Source organism: Acinonyx jubatus, chromosome C1 (genome assembly GCF_027475565.1).
Source record: "Acinonyx jubatus isolate Ajub_Pintada_27869175 chromosome C1, VMU_Ajub_asm_v1.0, whole genome shotgun sequence".
In the NCBI taxonomy this organism is placed as follows: Eukaryota; Metazoa; Chordata; class Mammalia; order Carnivora; family Felidae; genus Acinonyx; species Acinonyx jubatus.
In genome coordinates, this window is record NC_069381.1 from 166,605,168 (window position 1) to 166,624,680 (window position 19,513).

The 19,513-nt window shown below is 37.6% G+C and overlaps 1 protein-coding gene across 2 annotated transcripts in view; it reads right to left on the minus strand.

Annotated features, from left to right (window-relative positions):
- The window catches only part of CERKL (ceramide kinase like), a 105,216-nt gene that overhangs the window by 21,719 nt on the left and 63,984 nt on the right, over positions 1-19,513 (minus strand). For both annotated transcript variants that reach the window (XM_027055365.2, XM_053215399.1), the window contains exons 3-4: positions 10,128-10,259; positions 2,588-2,651 (exon numbers count right to left, since the gene is read on the minus strand). In XM_027055365.2, coding sequence (XP_026911166.1) covers positions 2,588-2,651; positions 10,128-10,259 — 196 coding nt within the window. The remainder of the gene's footprint in view (positions 1-2,587; positions 2,652-10,127; positions 10,260-19,513) is intronic.

Sequence of the window (19,513 nt, forward strand, 5' to 3'; positions counted from 1 at the left end):
GTTGTCATGCTCTACGTTACACTTCCCTGACTTATTTATAACTAGAAGTCTGTGCCTCTTGACCTTCTTCACCTATGTCACCCACCCCAATTCTCCCATCTGCACCCACCAATCTTTTCTCTTATCTTGCCATTTATGACAACATGGAAGGACCTAGAGGGTATTATGCTAAGTGAAATAAGTTAAAGAAAGATAAACACAATAAATATGATTTCACTTACATATGGAATCTAAGTAACAAAATAACAAAATTCATACATGTGAAGAATTTTTCTTTTAAGCTGTCTAAAGAAACTGTTTCCATTGTTTTCCATATATACCTATTTACTTCCAAGTGGAGTGACTTAAAATTAGCGTTTTATTAAGTTTTCCCAGCTCCCAGTGGGAAAAACTGGGCCCATGAATATGAGATATTTAAAGAATCTTACAAAATAGATGATTTTCAATAGACATTTTAAATTGTTAGAAGTCCTAAATAAATCAGCATGCTGTACAATTCAGAAACTGTTAAATCACTGGAACTTATATCATAGAATGGTTAGGTCAAACTCTGTGGTTAAAAAAAATGTGGATAATACAGCGTGCCTGGGTGGCTCAGTTACATGTTCAACTTTGGCTCAGGTCATGATGTCATGGTTTGTGGGTTCGAGCCCCACGTTGGGCTCTGTGCTGACAACTCAGAGCCTGAAGCCTGCTTCAGATTCTGTATCTCCCTCTCTCTCTGCTCCTTCTCTCCTTGCGCTCTTTCTCTTTCTCTCTCTCAAAAATAAATAAATATTAAAAAGTTAAAAAAAAACGTGGATAATAACTAAAAGATCTGTGTGCCTTTTAGGGCCACACTGCTAAGTAACAATACCTGCCATGTGAAATAAACAAAAATTTAAGTATTTTCAGTTAAAGAAAACAGCATTACTATATTACCCTTAAGCAATAGTCTTTCATCATTCTGAAAAATTTCTCTTGATCCTTACCTAGTATAATTACCAGCAGAACTTATTTATACACACCACATTTAGTGGAACACTTCAAAATGCTGATGGGCAGGACCAGGTCTAATATCTACGATATCTGTTATCCTTATTATTTATATGATCATATTTTGAAAAAAGGACTTACTTGCAATACAGCCACACTCATATACTCACAAGTTGTGTGACTATGCAGCATATTAAGGTGGTAGCTCATAGTCATGATTCCTCCAGTTACTTTTCTTAAATTGTATACTTGCAAGATAATTTCCCAAATGTAGCCTGTTAATCAGTCTGTCTGGCTTTAAGTATAAAGCTCTTAAGTAGTCTCCTACCTTATACTCTTCATCCTCAATATTTATATAATGTTGCCATCTAGATTTACTTTTCTCAAATTCCTTTTATAAAAGTTTTGTTTTGGTGCCCCTGGGTGACTCAGTCAGTTAAGCGTCCAACTCTTGATTAAGGCTCAGGCCATGATCTCACAGTTCTTGGGATCAAGCCCTGCGTCGGGCTCTGCGCTGACAGCATGGAGCCTGTTTGAGACCCTCTCTGCCCCTGCCCCATTCATGCTCTTTCTGTCTCAAAATAAATAAATTTTAAAAAAAAGTCTTATTTTACTTATCAAACTTTCTTCTTCATCCACTAATATTGTTTCTTACCAAAAAATATTAAGCATTTCTGGAAAAACAACCTCATCACTTTCCTCCCTAAAACATTCTACTAGTTCTTTGGGAAAAGCAAAGCCTTCCAATCTACAGTTAAAGAGACACAACTCTCTTGCCTGAGATTATGAGTACTTGTTTGTTTCCTGCCCATCTTCATGTGACGCAAGTAATTCACATGCTGGTCACCTTTTAAAACTCTGAAATATTAACCCTTGCAAAAAATCTTCCCTAAAATGTTTGTGTCTTACACATCAATCCATCACTTTAGCAAATTGACTTGGCTATTTTTTTAAACTGGCCATTAAAGTATAAGTCACTTGCCTTGTTTCTAATGTTTGCATGACAGTGAACAATTTCTATGCACTCCAACAACGTATTGCCAACGACAGTTTCCAATGCCTACTGTAGATAACACACTTAATTGGTAGCCACTAAATTATGAAAGAATTAAAATTAGCATCTTTTATTTATACTGAAAATAATATATTTGTTTTTATAAAATATTTGCCCTCAATCACAGCCAAATTAAACAGTGGGTAGCTATGAACACCATCAATAAATTTGCAAAAGAGAATCACAATACAGTTCTACCATAAGACCGGTGTATCTTCCATCAAGGCTTTTCTAGAGACTCGTATGGTTAAAGCCAAGAATTAAGGACTGCCGATGCAAATATATGCACAGTAGGTCAGTAGAACGTGGTACCCTTTGATTTCCAAGTACTTCTATAGATTTCTTCTTTTGCTTTCCTATGCCTGATCCTGAGAGGTAGATGACCACACCATGTTATCATCATTAATTGTTATTACATAGATATGAACGAAATGGAGTCTAATTACATGTACCACGAATACTGAAACATTTATAAGTCCCAAGTATGTCACTAAAAACTAATGACAACATTTCATAACATAAGCTATATTATATATACAGATTGATAATATAACCTACCCATCAAATTCCTGGAGTTCACATTCCTTTAGGAGTGACAGAGCATGTCCTTCATATTCTGTTACTATTTAAAAACAAACACACAAAAAAGGTGAAAGTTTTAAACAGTAATCTACACTTTTTAACTGAGTTTGGCAAAATAATATCATAAACATATGGTCAGGTCATAAAACAACATTTATTCTTGAATATTTATATTTTAATCATGAGAAAGAGGATTAAGTGTTACTTGCCTGATGTGTTTTATAGCTTTATGTAAAAGAGGGTCATATATTTGTTCCAACTACGTAAGTCATTTGGGGACATCCCACCTACAGCAGTTAGATCATTTATCTTGGTGCCTGTCTGTTCAGTGTTCCCTTCCTGATATTATAAATAAGATACATTTCCTTTAAATCAGAAGCCGAAGAGCAGCAGTATTTTGAAAATAAGGCATATTAGCTGGCATCAAGACAGTCAATGTTAAAGCGCTTTGGCAACCTCACATGGATAAATTAGTTGAAAGGTTAGTGTAAGATTTACATACTAGAAGAATGTGTATCTGGAACTGCTAGACTAAAGAGAGAAGCTGGATGTGAAAAAAGGAAGCAAAGCCAACACCAATGATAACAGACCCAAAGCCGAGGAAGGTGGCGGCATGGACCCACCAGAGCCAGATCCTCTGAGGAAATGAATCTGTCACTCCCTATCGCTGTCTCTACGGTCACGATGCCCTATGCAGTGTTGTAAATGCCAGTGGAGACAGGGTAGGCTGGCACACTGCAGATGGCACCAAGCATCCCAGCCACATTTAGCATTTTCTAGGGCAGCACTGCCAGAAGAGACAGCCCAGCTGTATCCACCCATCAAAGATTTCTGCTGACTGACATGACATTGCAGATGGATTTTTTGTGTAAGAATGTGCATCATTATATGCAAGATTACATTAATCTTTCATGCCTGTCTGTCCCTGGTGCCAGCATGGTTCAAGCTTTTCCTACAATGTTTTTAGATATTGTGAAAAATTATTAGTCTTGGTGTCTAAGAGGATCATTCTGTATCCAGCAAACATTACATTGTAATTCTCCCACAGCTTATTCAAATGCTGTTAACATTCACATGAATAAAACTTCTCTCGATTAAATTCTAATCAGAAGAAAGCTATAAGAAAACTAAGTATAAAATATTAATATTAATAAGCTTGGAAGGTTAAGTTATCATAAATGATTGTGTTGATCATTTATAGCCTCAGCAAGTAGTTGCAAACTTCAAAATACAAAATGCTACCTACATACACTGAAAATACTTAATGATATTATGAAGAAATATTTATGCTGAGAATCATTGGATCAAATCTTGCTTTTTAGGCTAAAGCTCACTTTGGTAAAGCTTTTCAAATCCAATATAAAATTAGCTTTCAAATTATGCTATGGCTAAATGCTATCTTAATTTAGGAAAAATTTTAAATAATACTCTCTTCGATCTTGCAGGTGGAGTTTGACTATATATTGATGCAAATTACCCAAGAAGTGTGATTTTTTTTTAAATGACATTGTAAAAGTTAAAAAAAAAAAAGTGACCTGGAACAGAGAGAAAAGATGAAAGAAACTTGATCACAATATAGTAGAAAATTGAACAAAAGGAACGAAGACTTCCATGTCAGGGAGCTCACATTCTGGGGACAGACACTAGACACTAACTTTAAACATGAATGTACAGGGGCACCTGTGTGGCTCAGTCGGTTAAGCGTCCGACTTCGATGCAGGTCATGATCTCACAGCTCATGGGTTTGAGCCCCGTGTTGGGCTCTGCACTGACAGCTCAGAGCTGGGAGCCTGCTTTGGATTCTGTGTCTCCCTTCCTCTCTGCTCTTCTCCCACTCATGCTCCCTCTCAAAAACCAATAAACATTTTTTAAAAAATAAAACATGATTATAGAATATAAAGTAGCAATAAGTGATTATAAAGAAAAATAATATAGGGAAGAAGGATAGAGAATAATCTGGACTACTATTTAGATACAGTAGAAGGAATTGAAATATGCATTTAGACAGAATATTATGGGCCCTGGAATTAGAGCTAGATTCAAATCATCCCACTCCAAATAAACATAAGGAGTAGACTGCTGGGCAAATGTAGTGTCAAAAGGTTACTACTACCCTTTTCTTTCACTTGCTTTCTTTTTCTGATGAGAATGACACCCTATGCCCCTTCTATTCAGGAAATTTGGAGGTTCCATTCTTTACAAGGCTTTGAACTCAGTTCTCATTGCTGGGATTCCCCACTCACCCTAACCATTTTAAATATTACTTCCTCAAGAAGACAAGATTGGAGGAAAGTAATGAGGTTGATACTAAGTGTTGATGAAGAAATAGGCTGAAGTAAAATCAGATGAGATTTGGACTTACGGTAACATTTCTTAGTCTGGGGATAAAATTCTATAATGGGCTGAGATACTGAGATGGCATTTTCTCTCCTGTTCTACAGGTGCCTCATAGTAAGCTCAAAATGGAATCTGTCATTTCCACCTTCATATTGCCTCTCAAATATATTGTTCCAATATCCCCTCCTTGCTGCCCAAGACAGGAAAATCAATTCCTAGCTTGTCCCTCTCCTTCCTCTCCCAACCACTCCAAGGCCAAGACCAGTTGTTTTGGTCTTTATTGCTGTAGCATCCCATCTCAAGCCAATGCCCATGATCCAGCCACTGCCTTTTTAATGGGGATAGTAGTCTTTACCCTACTCTGCCCAGAATGACTTTCTCACTTATTTGATCAAATCCTTTTCCTACAAAACCTCTACTGATGACTCTTTCTTGTCCCCAGAGACAAAACTCTAACTCCCTGACATCTGAGTATTAGAAACAAGATTGGCCAAATAAATCCACAATTATTTACGGGATAACAAAAAGAATCTTTCACACAGAAATCTCTCTTTAGCTGGATATGATACATGAACAGCTCCTCTTCAGATTTTTATTAAAATATAGGTAAAATTGGAAAGATAGAATGCCTCAACTTACTAGCATCTTTTGTGATTCAGTTTTATCAAATTGCCTAGCTTTCTGCTAGGTGAGATCAGGAATAGCAAGAGGCATTTCCAAGGAGGGAAGGCTTTAAGGAGAGACAAATAGCCAAAGAGGAAAAACACAAAATCAAAGAGGAGATTTGGTCAAAGTATTAAAAGTTAAACTCACGACCCTAGAAGGAGAAAAAAATTTTTTAAATGCAACTGATAACAAACTCCACTTTCATGATAATTTTACCAGGGCCAGACAGGATGTAAAAATTATCTGTTGACTAGGCATTCCCATGGGCCCAGAGCTGACAGAGATCAAGGCTAAATTCAGAGAAGTGTCTTTGATTGTGATAATGACAGCGAGTATGATAAGGTCTAGCAGCTTTGTTAACAGAAAGATTGAATGAAGGAGATGGAACTGCCTATCATGAATGAGAGAGATCAAGGGCAGACACAGTATCTGTTTCGAGTATTTCAGGGACTCTTCTATGCAAGATGGGACACACATAGTGTGCTCAAGCAAAGGCTGGGAGTTCATCCACGAGGAGTATCAACACTACACCCACCACATACAGGGAATTCAGCTGGATGGCTTCTAAAGCTCCTTCCAGTTTGATTTCTCTGTTGCCTTTTTTCACTTTATTGTTTTATGAATTATCCTATGGATCCATGATCTTCACAAATTCTCTCACGCCTTAGCCAGTGTAATTCCTAAAGTCTACTGTTTTGAGAGGAAGATAAAGACATGATATCATGTCAGCATGGGCTGACCACTTGTTTTTCTGTGATTCATATGCCATCAAGTTATTAGAAAAAAATAACCCCGTTTTTTCCTAAGTTCTTCCACAAGTTTTTCTGATACCATTATTAGATAAGATACAGCATTTGCGCTGGGAGCAGAGGGGGAATACAGCTTCAGCTCAACTGTTTCAAAAGATGCATACTCAGAAGTGGTCAGGGTTTCAGCAGTAACCAAAATGAAAAGTATATTTTTGTTAATGTGGTGATTCTTTTTTTTTTTTTTAAATGAAGTTTGTGCCTTTTGACACCCTTCACCCATTTCTCCCACCCCACCACCTCTGGCAACCACCCATGTTGTTCTCTGTGCGTGTTCAGTTGCTTTTGTTTAAGATTCCACATACAAGTGAGATCATATGGTAATTTATCTTTCTCTGACTTATTTCACTTAGCATAATGCCCTCAGGTTCATTCGTGTTGTTACAAATGTCAGGATTTTCTTCTTTGTTATGGCCAATTATTGCATTGTAAGTATGTGTGTATATACACACACCACATTTTCTTTCTCCCTTCATCCACTGATGGACACTTAGGTTGCTTCCATGTCTCGACCCTTATAAATAGCGCTGCAATGAACGTGAGGGTGCGGATATCTGTTTGAGCTAGTGTTTTCATGTCCTTCAGATAAATATCCAGAAATACAACTGCTGTATCAGATGGCAGTTCTATTTTTAAATTTTTGAGGAACCTCCATAATGTTTTCCACAGTGGCTGCACCAGTCTGCATTCCCACCAACAGTGCACCAGTGTTCCTTTTTCTCCACATCATCACCAACACTTGTTATTTCTTGTCTTTTTTTTGATAACAGCCATTCTAACAGATGTGAGGTGGTATGTCTCATTGTGGTTTTAATTTGCATTTCCCTGATGACGAGTGGTGCTGAGCACCTTTTCATCTTCCTATTGGCCATCTTTATGTCTTCTTTGGGAAAATGGCTATTCAGATCCTTCACCCATTTTTTAGTCCAATTATTAATTTTTTTGCTATTCATTTTTAAAAGAAATATATAGAAAACAACCTTTTAAAGTGTATGTACCTCGCTAGAATTTTTCAAATCCTGCCTCATTTATATGACACTATCTCCTTGTGAATTCATTATCATGTAGAATTTATTATGTAACTTGTATTCCATTTAGACTCAGCAATGCACAGAAGATAGATTAAAATAATGGTCACACTGGATGTGCAGAAAATACATACCTTTTCTGCTTTAGTCTTTCCTATATTCTTTTTCTTTCAAGGTGTTAATTGAATCTTATTGTTACATGATTTATGAAACAGACATGCATAGCATCTTTCTATAGAACTTCATAATATACAAGGAGTGTCAAAGACATTACCCGACTCAAACTACAAAACAATACCGTGAAACAGGCAAGAAGATTCTAAAATTTTTCAAGCATTCACATGTTTATTCAGTCCCTCACACGAAATAGGAAACTTTTAAAATATAAATATTTAGCTAATGTACCTACCAAGGTGGGTTTATAAGCAAAAGATGTAATTTTATAATTTTGCCTGTAGGAGGAGTGTTAGGCAGCTAATAATTAGCCATTCTGCACAAATATATAAGAAAATTCTAAATTTGCTTTATGTAATGTCCTAATTTTATATTACATTAAACTAAATATAATATTCAATAATAATTAGAAATTTAGGGGAAAAAAGAGCCCAAGGACATAAAACTTTTCTCTCCAGTGCAAAAGGAGGAAAGGACATTCTGATCATTTCCTCTTAGGTCAGGTTTCATCGTCTACCAGTTTTCTTTCCTCTATTCTCTTTCTCCTCCTTCCTAATCTCTATTCTGCTGGCAGAATCATCTTTAATAAACCAGAGTACAATGCTATGATAAAAAATTTACACCAACTTCGGATTAATACATGATGAGTAAACTCCTGAGTGTGGCCTCATCCATAATCTGGATTTAAACTTCCTCTAGTGCACATTGTTGGGAGCCTTTTTAGAAGCCATTTGGACCTTTTCCCCCCTCCCTAATAGAAGCCAGATTTGGTTAAGGTATTTTCAGGCTTCAGGAAAAGGGAGTCCTACTTCCAGCCCACGCAAAGGGTCTGAACATTTAAAAGACTGACTGCTCCAGGTTGGTCACACATAATAAGACAGTCACACTGACAGGAAAAGATGTTAATCCTTGCTCAGTACTAAAGCATGTTAGATCTCTCACATATACACACCTTTCCCCATCCCATTTGATTTGAACGAAGAAGGACCCAGTCCGCTGAACCATTTTATGATGATGGAAAAGATCAAATTTATGAGGAAGTCAAAACTGAGGAAGTCAAAGCAAATTAATGAAATCATTCCAAAGATATTATGGGTACAACACACATGCTGAACTGAATGATACATAGTAGTATCCACATCAAACTTCTGGATATTAAATCAATGAAACAACATAATTAATGTTATTAAGTTTACCAATAAGTTTATTCAACTTTTAATTGTTTCATCCTAATATCAGTTTCAAACTTTTCTTCTACCAATCTTTGAAAATCTTCAGTGGAAAGGGATGATAGATTTGCATTGTTTCTTTTCCTTACAAATCACTTCTAAGTAAGCCAAAAGCCACAAAGGTAAAAGATTAACTTCTCACTACAATTTTATTTCAGTTCAGAAATTCCGCTTGAATTTTTCATGGTCGTTTCTTTTGAACCGCCATTGTAATAGATGCCTTTTGGAGTGGCTGACCTTCCTAAAAAATATGTGGTTGAGTTTTTTGTTTGCTAGCTTGTTTTTGTTTTTGTTTACTTTTTGTAAGGAACTTCCTTCTACCGCAATCCGTCAAGTCAGAGGTGAGGGCATCAAGTCTGATCTATATTGTGAAACCCATCTCCATGGTTACAGCTGAGCAAAACCACATCACTCTGAATCCCTTCCCAAGGAATTTATAAGTGGGACTAGGAGAACCCAAATACATTCCGACTTTGTCTCCTGGATAGGTTTATTATGCAATACTCTTCAGCAATTTAAATTTACTACAAGTCTGCACTGTATGTTAGTGACGTGACGTAGAAATGAAATCAGACAAACTGGGGTTATGATTTTTGACAGCACCAACTCTCCTTTTCAGTCTACCCCCCCTGGGAGAAATAAGAGACTCGAAGGAAACAAAGGCATTTGGTCACCAAATTCAAAAAGTTGAAAAGGATTTTGCTAACCTTCTTTCTATTAACTTTAGCATTGGCCAATTTCTTTTTCCTCAGCAAAAACCTAAGCACTTTTCTTATTTTAGGCAATGAAGTTAAGCTACTGGCTTCCCAAAATTCATCTAAACCTGCAGTTACATGCTTCGTTTTGACCTAACCAGCAGGGGTCAGAGTCAGAACAAAAACCACCTAATGAAGGATTCCATGGGAAGACAAACATTTAAGTGAGCAAAAACCAACTGCTTGCGAATCTGCAGAAATAATGTGTAAATAATAAACATCTCAATGAATATATCAAAAAGTATGCAGCTCCTCTTGAAATGATTCCTAATAATTTTTAAAGTCTGAAAATGGGGGTCTAAAGAGAAAATACTGATATTCTAATAAAAATAACACAATAAAAAAAGAAAACAAAATAAGTTATAATCCCGGACCTGACTGTGGTAGGTTATGGAAGCACATAAAAAAGCTTTAGCTATCATAGGTAGTTTCCTCAGTTTGACTTAAGAACAAATACAGGTTATTTTGCTTCCTTAAGTATTATTTTTTAGTGGCAAAATTATACTGTGAAAATGACTTACTTGTTACGTCAGTCTTTATTCCTGCCGTCCTCAACAGTGGTTCAACCTTCTCATAATAGACCTGGGTAGCTTCTTTTTTGTGGCTTTGGGGGTTAAGAATTATTTTTAATGACTTTGGTCTATTTGAAAAACCTAAGAGGAAAACATAAAGACAAAGGTATTTTTTCTTTCCCTTTAAAAACGTACACTAAGTCCAATTAGAATGTTATTCACCCATTTAAATAGCATTTTCTGTTTTTATTTGAAATTCTTATAAGAGTTTTCCCGAACATGGCATGATTTTAAAACATTTACATTTCCCTAGCAGTTAAATAGGTATATCCCTCTTAAATCATGAGTTATAACAAAGCATTTATGAAGGAAAATGTGGATGAAAGCAACTTTGTGAATATTATTAGGCAATGTACACTTATCAATCACAGATAATATATCAAATGCCCCATTAGTATTTATTTCTGAGGGAAAAAAGCAATAGGCTGCAAAGAACAGAAAGGCTCACTTCCTCTCCTAAGATAAATATGCTCATTATTGGAATTGGGCACTCCAGTGACCCCAGGGCTACCCACACTTGACCTGTGGATGAGCCCAGGGTGGAGCAGAGTACACAGGGCTGGGTCAGGGTGAGCACCCAGTGCAATGCATGCTGGGACCTAAAAAGAGGGTTAGGTCGAAGTTCAAGCCTGAAAAGGGGCCAGGGGAGAAAGGACTCTTCCCCTGAGAATTGGGAAAGAAAGCCTCTCAGTGGGGATTCGATGAGAGCACTGCCTCACAGTTGGGGCTGAGATTTGATACTACAATTTTCTGGGCTTGCAAGACGCTTATCACTTAGACCCAGTTGGAGCAGGTGCAAAGCAAATTTTCTGTTAGGAAGTGCAGGAGGGACAGAGGAGCCAGAACACTACAGATCACTTCTTCCAAGGTAAGCTGCTGTCATAAGACCATGTTTCAAGGCTAAGAAAGCAGTTACTAGCATCTGCTCTTAATAAAACCATTCCTAAAGCCAAATGGAAAAGTCCATTACACCAAAGTCAGTTTTTTTGCACTTGAAGACAATATTTCATTTCTCATCATATTTGATAGAAGGAAATCTTTCAACAGCACATACTGTTTTGAATTCAGGGAGAGTATTAGATGAGGAAGAGGCAGGACCGTGCTAAAGTGCCTACATTCTCTGTAATTGTCCCTGTGCTTAATATTTTGCTAAGAGGCCATTGTCAATCTCATCGTCAAGTCTTAAAATCTCAAAACTATGTTAAATTCCTTCCATTTTTGTTATTTGTTTTTCTTTTTTGTGTTTGGTGTGTTTTTTTTGTTTGTTTTGTTTTTTTGGTTTTTTCCCCGCTTCTGATTCCTACATTCCTACAAACCAGTGCCCAGATCCAGATCCACGAGATGGTAACTATTTGCTTCCACGCCTTCTGGCCTTCCTAGTTGTTGCCCTCTGGCTTCTCTGCGGCTGCTGCAGGGACAACTCACTGTCCTTCCCATTCCCCTGAGTCCCCCACGTCATACCTTCATCAGGCCTGTACCTGTCAAAAGCTGCGTGTGGGCAAGCCTGAACCCCCTAACACGTCATTCAGAGCACTTCTCCAACCAACTCCAACCTATCCTCTCCTTTCCCTCTCCCATGTATTCCAGAAACATTTATTGAGCATTTGCGCGGACTACCAGAGCAAAGTGATTAAGATGCGGTTTGCGTTTAAAGGGGAAAGATGAATCGAGAAAATAGAAACCCCACAAAACAAAATAGAATCATTAACAGAAAGGCACCAATAACCATGGGAGTGTATGAGAAGAGGGTGGTTAATTCTTATCAGGGATCCAGGAAAGGCCTTCTGGAGAAGGGAGTATTCGAATGGGGCTTTTGGCTCCTGTGGATTTTCACTACTTAGAATTCCCTCCTTCCTCATACCTCACCCTCTCCCCTAGCAAAACAGCAGGAGCGAGGCCAGAGAAGAAATTCTAAGCAGAGACCAGCACGAAACTCAGTAAGTGCAGAGGTTTTTCTGTTCCATTTCAGCTGCCTCATCATGCTCTGGCACCACTGAATTTTACCTGCCGAATACCAGGTAGGTCAGGCTTTGTTCAGACAATTTCTTCCCTTCCACTCCACCTTATCACCATTTCTGTGACCATTTTGCCACTTTTTTTTTTTTTTTTAATTAAGTAGGCTCCATGCCCAGCATGGGGCTCGAACTCATAACCCTCAGATGAAGACTCGGCATGCTCTACCTACCAACTGAGCCAGCCAGGCATCCCAAATTCTGCCACTTTTTAAACGCTTACCTCAAATACCATTTTCCCACTAAAGCCTTTCCTAATCACCAACAGAATTCACCTCTGTGGCTTCTCATTCCCACTTTATTCTGTGTGCTTCTATTAACTACTTTTTGTTACATTTACACACACACAACACGATGACAAACCCCAAATCTCAGAACTCCTATTGCCAAACCTGGGCCAACATGAAATGGAGTAAAGACTATAATATATCATACTAAGGAGGAGAAGGAAAAACTCTGTCTTATAGAATGACAACTACTAAACAAGGAAGAAATTACAGAGTTAGAAAAATCACTGTGTTTACCACCCAGCTCTATTAATAATAGATCCAGGCAAGACTCAGCAATGGATAGTAAAACCATCAGTGACAGCCAGTTGGGGAACAAAATATTTACTTACTGTTAAACTCTGTCCCTCTTTATTGTTGTCATTACAAAGAGTTAAGAGGGACATTTACAGTGGGGAAATCTAGCAGACACCTCCTTAGTCAAGTAATCAAAGTTAACCATACCCTTAAGGTACAAAAGGATACATAAGCGTTGTAATACCTTGTGATATGTAATTCACAACACCAAGGACACAGCACTCCTGTGGTGCATAATGTGGCTCCAACGATAGAACACTCAGATGAACTCTAGTTGAGGGGCGTTCTCAACATAACTGCCTTAAACTCTCAAAAAATGTCAGTATCGTGAGAAACAAAGAAAGTTGAAGAAATGTTCCAGATTAAAGGAAACTAAAGAGAGGAGAAATAAATGCAATTCTGGATCAGGTAAAACAAAAACAAAAACAAAAACAAAAACCTGCTATAAAGGATAAGACTGCTGTCTTTTAACCAGGAAGGACAAAGCAGTTAAAGCTAGGGCTCACTTTCATTAAAACGTGACAAGGACAAGAAACTTGTTCTACACCTCAGAGGCCAAGACTCAGATTAAATATCCAAATTAAATTTATCTTACCCGGTATTTTTATCGAAAGACCCTGCTTCATTTCTCAGGCCCAGCATGCAAAGTGTCTAGGCACTAAATGTCAGTCATCAATGTTATAAAAACCAACTTTTATTTCCCCCTCTTTCTATATCATGACTGAGGTAACAGAAGATTTTGGAAATAAGAAACAGTCATTTGGGGCTTATGAGGATAAGGACATTGTAGTTGAAGGTTTATAGCCTTATAAATATACATATACTATATAAATATAGAGTATGCTATATGCCCGATTCAACCTTTGTGAAACAATCCCCTTAGTCAGGAAAGAGGCTAAAACTATTAAGATTTTCTTAAAAGGTTTAAACAAAGGGGTGCCAGGGTGGCTCAGTCAGTTAAACGTCAGACTCTTGGTTTTGGCTCAGTTCATGATCTCATGGTTTGTAAGATCATGTCCTTCATTGGGCTCTGCGCTGACAATGTGGAGTCTGCTTGGGATACTGTCTCTCTTTCTCTCTCTGCCCCTCTCCCACTCATGCTCTCTCAAAATAAATACGCAAGCTTAAAAAAAAATTTAAACAAATTAATTTTATTCTTAAGCCCCAGTTTACAACAATAGCAATAGAAACTAAATAAATTAAGCAGAATGTTCCATTCCTTAGACACCCTGATAAATTGCAGTCTTTTTAAACATAAAACAAAGCCAATTTTTCACCAGAGCATGTATTCATTTTTCTCATTTATCTTTTCCTTTTGGGTGCACTTAATATGATGATTATGAAGCTAGAGTCTAAGTATATAAAAATTAGGTAGCAATTTGATACCTATTTAGAGATCAGAAGGGGGGATTTCTATTGAATAAAGCAGGATTTTTAAAAGATTTTCTTAATTAGGTGGAATAAAGAGAGATAATTAAAAAGTCTCCAACCTCTCTGCTCTCAGGCTCCCTCCTCAAGCTTCTCTCTACTTTATTCAGCTCCTTCAACACACCATGCTCCCTCTACCACAGTGCCATTTCACCCACTCTGCCTTGTCTGCCCACCTATGCTTGCTGCTACTTTGCTTAATTAACCTGTACTCTTTGTTTTGATCTCGCCTTAGTCGTCACTTCCTTGGGAAGGACTTCCATGAACCCCTTGGTTTTGTGACGTTAGCTGGGTCATTTCCCCCTTATCATTTGTTCTTGCAGGTCCCTACACTTTCCAATCTTGATTCTTTTAGCATTATAATTTTATACCTATTATTTGTTCTCAGACCTTAGACTGGAAACTCTGGGGTTTTTCTCCATATCCTATCTCCTTAGTGCGAGGCATATAATAGATGATCACATATTTGATGAATGAATAAAAGGGTAGTGTTAACCTTTAGCCATATGGATAGTAATGGCATCCATTCATTTACCCACAAATAACTGCATGCATACTATTTACCAGACAGGATTCTGGAAGCTGAGGCTCTATCAGTGAACAAAGTTTCTGCCTTCACGAAGCTTCCATTTTAATGGTAAGGGACGGAAATAATAAGAGAATTTAGAGTATGTCAAGCGGTAATAAGTTCTCAGGATAAAATGAAACCCCAAAATGGGAAAGGAGGAGGACAAGGTAGAAGAAATGACTTTCTGGCCAGGGAAAATCATATCACTCCCAGCCTTGTAGGCACTGACAAGGACTTTGACTTTTGTTCTGAGTGAGAAGAAAAGCATGGTGATTTGTGAACAGCATAGCAACATAACCCTGCATGTTAAACGGATCACCCGAGCTGCTCTGTGGAAAGCAGACACTGTAGGTACAAGGACAGACAAAGTAAGAATAGGTGGGAAATGACTGTGTTTGGATGAAGTGGAGATTCTAAGAAAAGTTAGATTCCAGACATATTTTAAAGGTAGAGCTGACAGGATTTTGTTTACTCTTTAGGTGTGTTATGTGAAAGAGAATAGTCAAAGAGTAGTCAAATGTGTGGGTAAGGGGAAAGTGAAAACACAAGAAGGATTAAGAATTAATGAAAACGTGGTATAATCAATTAACTGTAGTCTCGGGATAGGGGTTGAATAATTTTAGGAGTTGGGAGAGTAGATCAAGTGAGGTAGAAAGACAGAAGCCAATAGCCACATGCAGGGTAGCATGTTTGAAAGTGAGACTGAGTTACTGGTAATGACAATAATAAAACCTGATGAACTTCATATTCATCAGAATAATCTGAAGGGCTACTTAAAACACAGATTTCTGGTTCCCAGGTGCAAGAGTTTTAGACTCAGTCATCTGGGGTCTGAGAATTTATTAATAAGTCCCCAGGTGACACTGATGATGTTGGGTCCAGAGATCACACTTTGAGAACCACTGCTCTAAAAGTATGATTACAGGAGGTGGATGAAGTATAGATCAAGATCTTTAAAGGAAAGGAAAGCTAAAAACTGAAAGAAAATCTATAAAAACACATAAAATTGGGGTGCCTGGGTGGCTCAGTCAGTTAAGCATCCGACTTGAGCTTAGGTCATGATCTCGTGGTTCTTGGGTTCGAGCCCCACATCGGGCTCTTTCCTGACAGCCTGGATCCTGGAGCCTGTTTCAGATTCTCTGTCTCCCTCTCTCTGCCCCTCCTCTGCTCATGTTCTGTCTCTGTCTCAAAAATAAATAAACATTTAACAAAATTTAAAAAAAAACACATAAAACTATTGCAGCTATAATGTTGGAGAGAATGACAGTAAGACAGAAGCTAATATCTTCAAGGAGTAAGAAAAAAGGAACCAGTAGTCTGCACAGGACTATAACAAGCTAAGCTAGTGACATCTAATGGACTGAGCTTCAATACTGAGGATTTTTTTTTTTTAACATTTTTTATGTTTTTTAAGAGACAGAGCATGAGCGGGGGAGACACAGAAAAAGAGGGAAACAGAATCCTAAGTAGGCTCCAGGCTCCAAGCTGCCAGCACAGAGCCTGATGTGGGGCTCAAAATACAAACTGCAAGATCATAACCTGAGCTGAAGTCGGACACTTAACCAACTGAGCCACCCAGATGCCCCGTCAATACTGAGAATTTTTAAAGAAGGAGAGAAAATGGTCTCAAAATAGCAGTGAGATGCAAGACAGATATGGAGACATTGACAACACCTCCAGGACCAGTGGTCTGAAATGCAAGATGGAGAAAACAGCCACCACTTGAGGGCTGCAAGAGAAGCTATAAATAAACTCCTGGGAGAGCTGGGTCTCTCTACTAAAGTAAGAAGGTAAGGGAAATTTGGGGGAAAGTGGTTGACAATATAGGCGATTTTGCTCATGATGGACTATTCGTTCCACAGGGCAGAACAGTGTCTGGAGTGAAGCAGAGGGGGACGATGTCAGGCTGGAGGGTATATAGAGCTTTAGACAAATGGCAACCCAACTGATGAAGGGCCTTGGGCAGTAACACGGCATGAGAGAAATAAGAATTGTTTGCAGCAGTTGGGATTGGAGAGTGGAGTATGAGGAGTGGGGTCTTGCCCCAAGCACACAGAGCTCTAAGAATTTATCCTCCCTCCAGCCAATGCCAAAGCTGGGGGAGGAGAGATGTTGCCTGGAGCCAGAAGAGCTACAAAGTCTCTGCCCCTCTCAGTAGACCAACCAGTGTTTGAATCTAAACCCAAGTCTGTCTGAGGCACTAGGTTATGCTCTTCACACAGTGATCTCAGTGCAAATGTTCTATATTTGAGAATCACATGGTCAGCTGTCTCCTGTACAAACATTTTCATGGTAAAAACTTCAAAATCTCTGTTTTCAGCTCATTCCTTGACAGCCAGTTCCCCTTCTGGATGACAACCACTAGTATCACTTTGAGAATCCTTCCAGAAATATTCTATGTAAAAAAATAATAATATAGCAAAAAAAAAAAAAAAAGAAATATTCTCTGCATATATAAAAATGCATGTGTATGTTCTATAACTTTTTACATAGATGGAGCATCCCTACCCACTATCCTGGATCTTGATTTTTTTCCATTTACCATATTTTGGAGATGACTTCATATCACTACATAAAGGATCGTTCTCACTTTATTTAAAGCTGACTAGTACTTTGGATGAACCTCAATTTAATTAACTAGTTCCCTGGAAATGTGTATTTAAGTTGTTTCCAATCTTCCTTTACTGCAAACAATACTACAATGAATATCATTTTGCATCTATTTGCATGTAACTACAGGACAAATTTCTAGAAGAATTACTGGATCAAGGGGCATGCACCCTTGAGAGTTTATCCTATTGCCTAATTACTTGCTGTTGAAACAATTTAGAGTTGTAACCCCCACCCTCCCTGCCAGTAAGTGGGTGTTAGAATCAAAGTCAGTGATTTAAAAACTTTTTTTTTTAATCTTATCTATTTTTGAGAGGGAGAGTGAGTAGGGGAGGAACAGAGAGAGGGAGACAGAATCTGAAGCAGGCTTCAGGCTCCGAGCTGTCAGCACAGAGCCCGATGCAGAGCTCAAACTCACAAACTGTGACATCATGACCTGAGCTAAAGTCAGACACTTAACCGACTGACCCACCCAGGCGCCCCAAAGTCAATGATTTTAAATCTTAGCTCTCCCACTTACCAGCTGTGTGACTTTGGGTTATTTGTCTAATTCTCTGTTTTTCAATTTCCTGATCTGTAATATGAGGACAATAAGAGTACTTCCTACAAAAGGTAATTGTGATGGTTAATAAGCAAATTTAAGTGCTTAGAAAGTACATGGCACATAGTCAGCAATTTATTACTACCGATTTATACTCCACCAGGAACAGTGACTATTTTCTTACACCCTTATAAACCCAAAATATCTTCAAACTTTTTGATCTTCGACAGTATGAGAAGAGAAATATTGTATCTCATGCTAATTTCAATTTACATTTCTCTTTATGAGAGAGGCTGAGAAATAAAAGTATCTAAGATACTTTTATTTTTCTGTTAACTATCAGTTTATAGCATTAGCTAATTCATATTGCCTTTGCCATATTACCATAAGATTAATCTTTTGTTTGTTACGTGAGTTACAAATACTTTTCTGTGTCATTGCCTTTAATTTTTAATCATGCCATTTTTTTTCTGTTTGAGAAAGATCTTTATTTTTTCTGACAGTTTTAATTTTATGCACCTATTGTTAAATTTATCATTTTTATGGTTTCTGAGTTTTGTCATATTTAATAGTTTCCTTTTGTGATCCAAGAAAACACTATATTTTTCTTCTAATAATTTTATGGTCTTTATTTCATATTTTTACTTAATCCTATCTAAAATTTCTCTTAATAAAGGTATAAAATTGGAGTTTGACTTCACTTTTTTTGCCAGATGACTGTCCACCAGTCCCAACATCATTCGTTCATTGGATAATCTTTCTCTTAAAGATCTCAAATGCCACCTTCAGATAAATTTCTGAATGTGCTTGGATTTCTTCTGATCCATTTAATCTGAAGTCGACTGATCAATTCATATGTCAGTACCATAATGTTTCTAATATTAGTTTTGAAATGACTTAATAGTTGGGAGGGTTGTCTCTTTTTTCTTATTTTAAGAATTTTCATGTTTATTTTGGCTTATCTTTGCACATGAATTTTTTATGTTTATTTTTGTGAGAGAAAGAGACAAAGGGTGAGTGGGAGGGCAGAGAAAGAGGGAGACACAGAATCCAAAGCAGGCTATAGGCTCTGAGCTGTCTGGACAGAGCCTGATGCAGGGCTCAAACCCACAAGCGTTGAGATCATGACCGGAGTCAAAGTCAGACACTTAACCCACTGAGCCACCCAGGTGCCCCTACACATGATCTTTAAAATCAGTTTGTCCAGCGTAAAAAAAATTCTACTGGAATTTTATTGGGATTAAATAAGAATTGTACAAAAACATGGTATGCTTTTCCATATTAAGTCTCCTGTGTCCCTCAGTACCATGTTAAACATTTTTCAGCTAAATACTGAACTATTCTAGATTTTTTTTATCTTTTCTGTTACTGTCAATATGCTCCCAATTTCTTCCCAACTGACTATTTACCACATCTATCAAAACTATTAATTTCTACACCTAACATATTTTTTAATTTTCTCATTGTTCATCACAGACATTTCCTTTATTCTTTTGGATTTTCCAGGCTAAAACTCATTTCATCTGCAAATAATGGTAATCTGACTTTCTCTTTTCCAACTGTTATTCACATTTATTTTCTTCTCGAGTCTA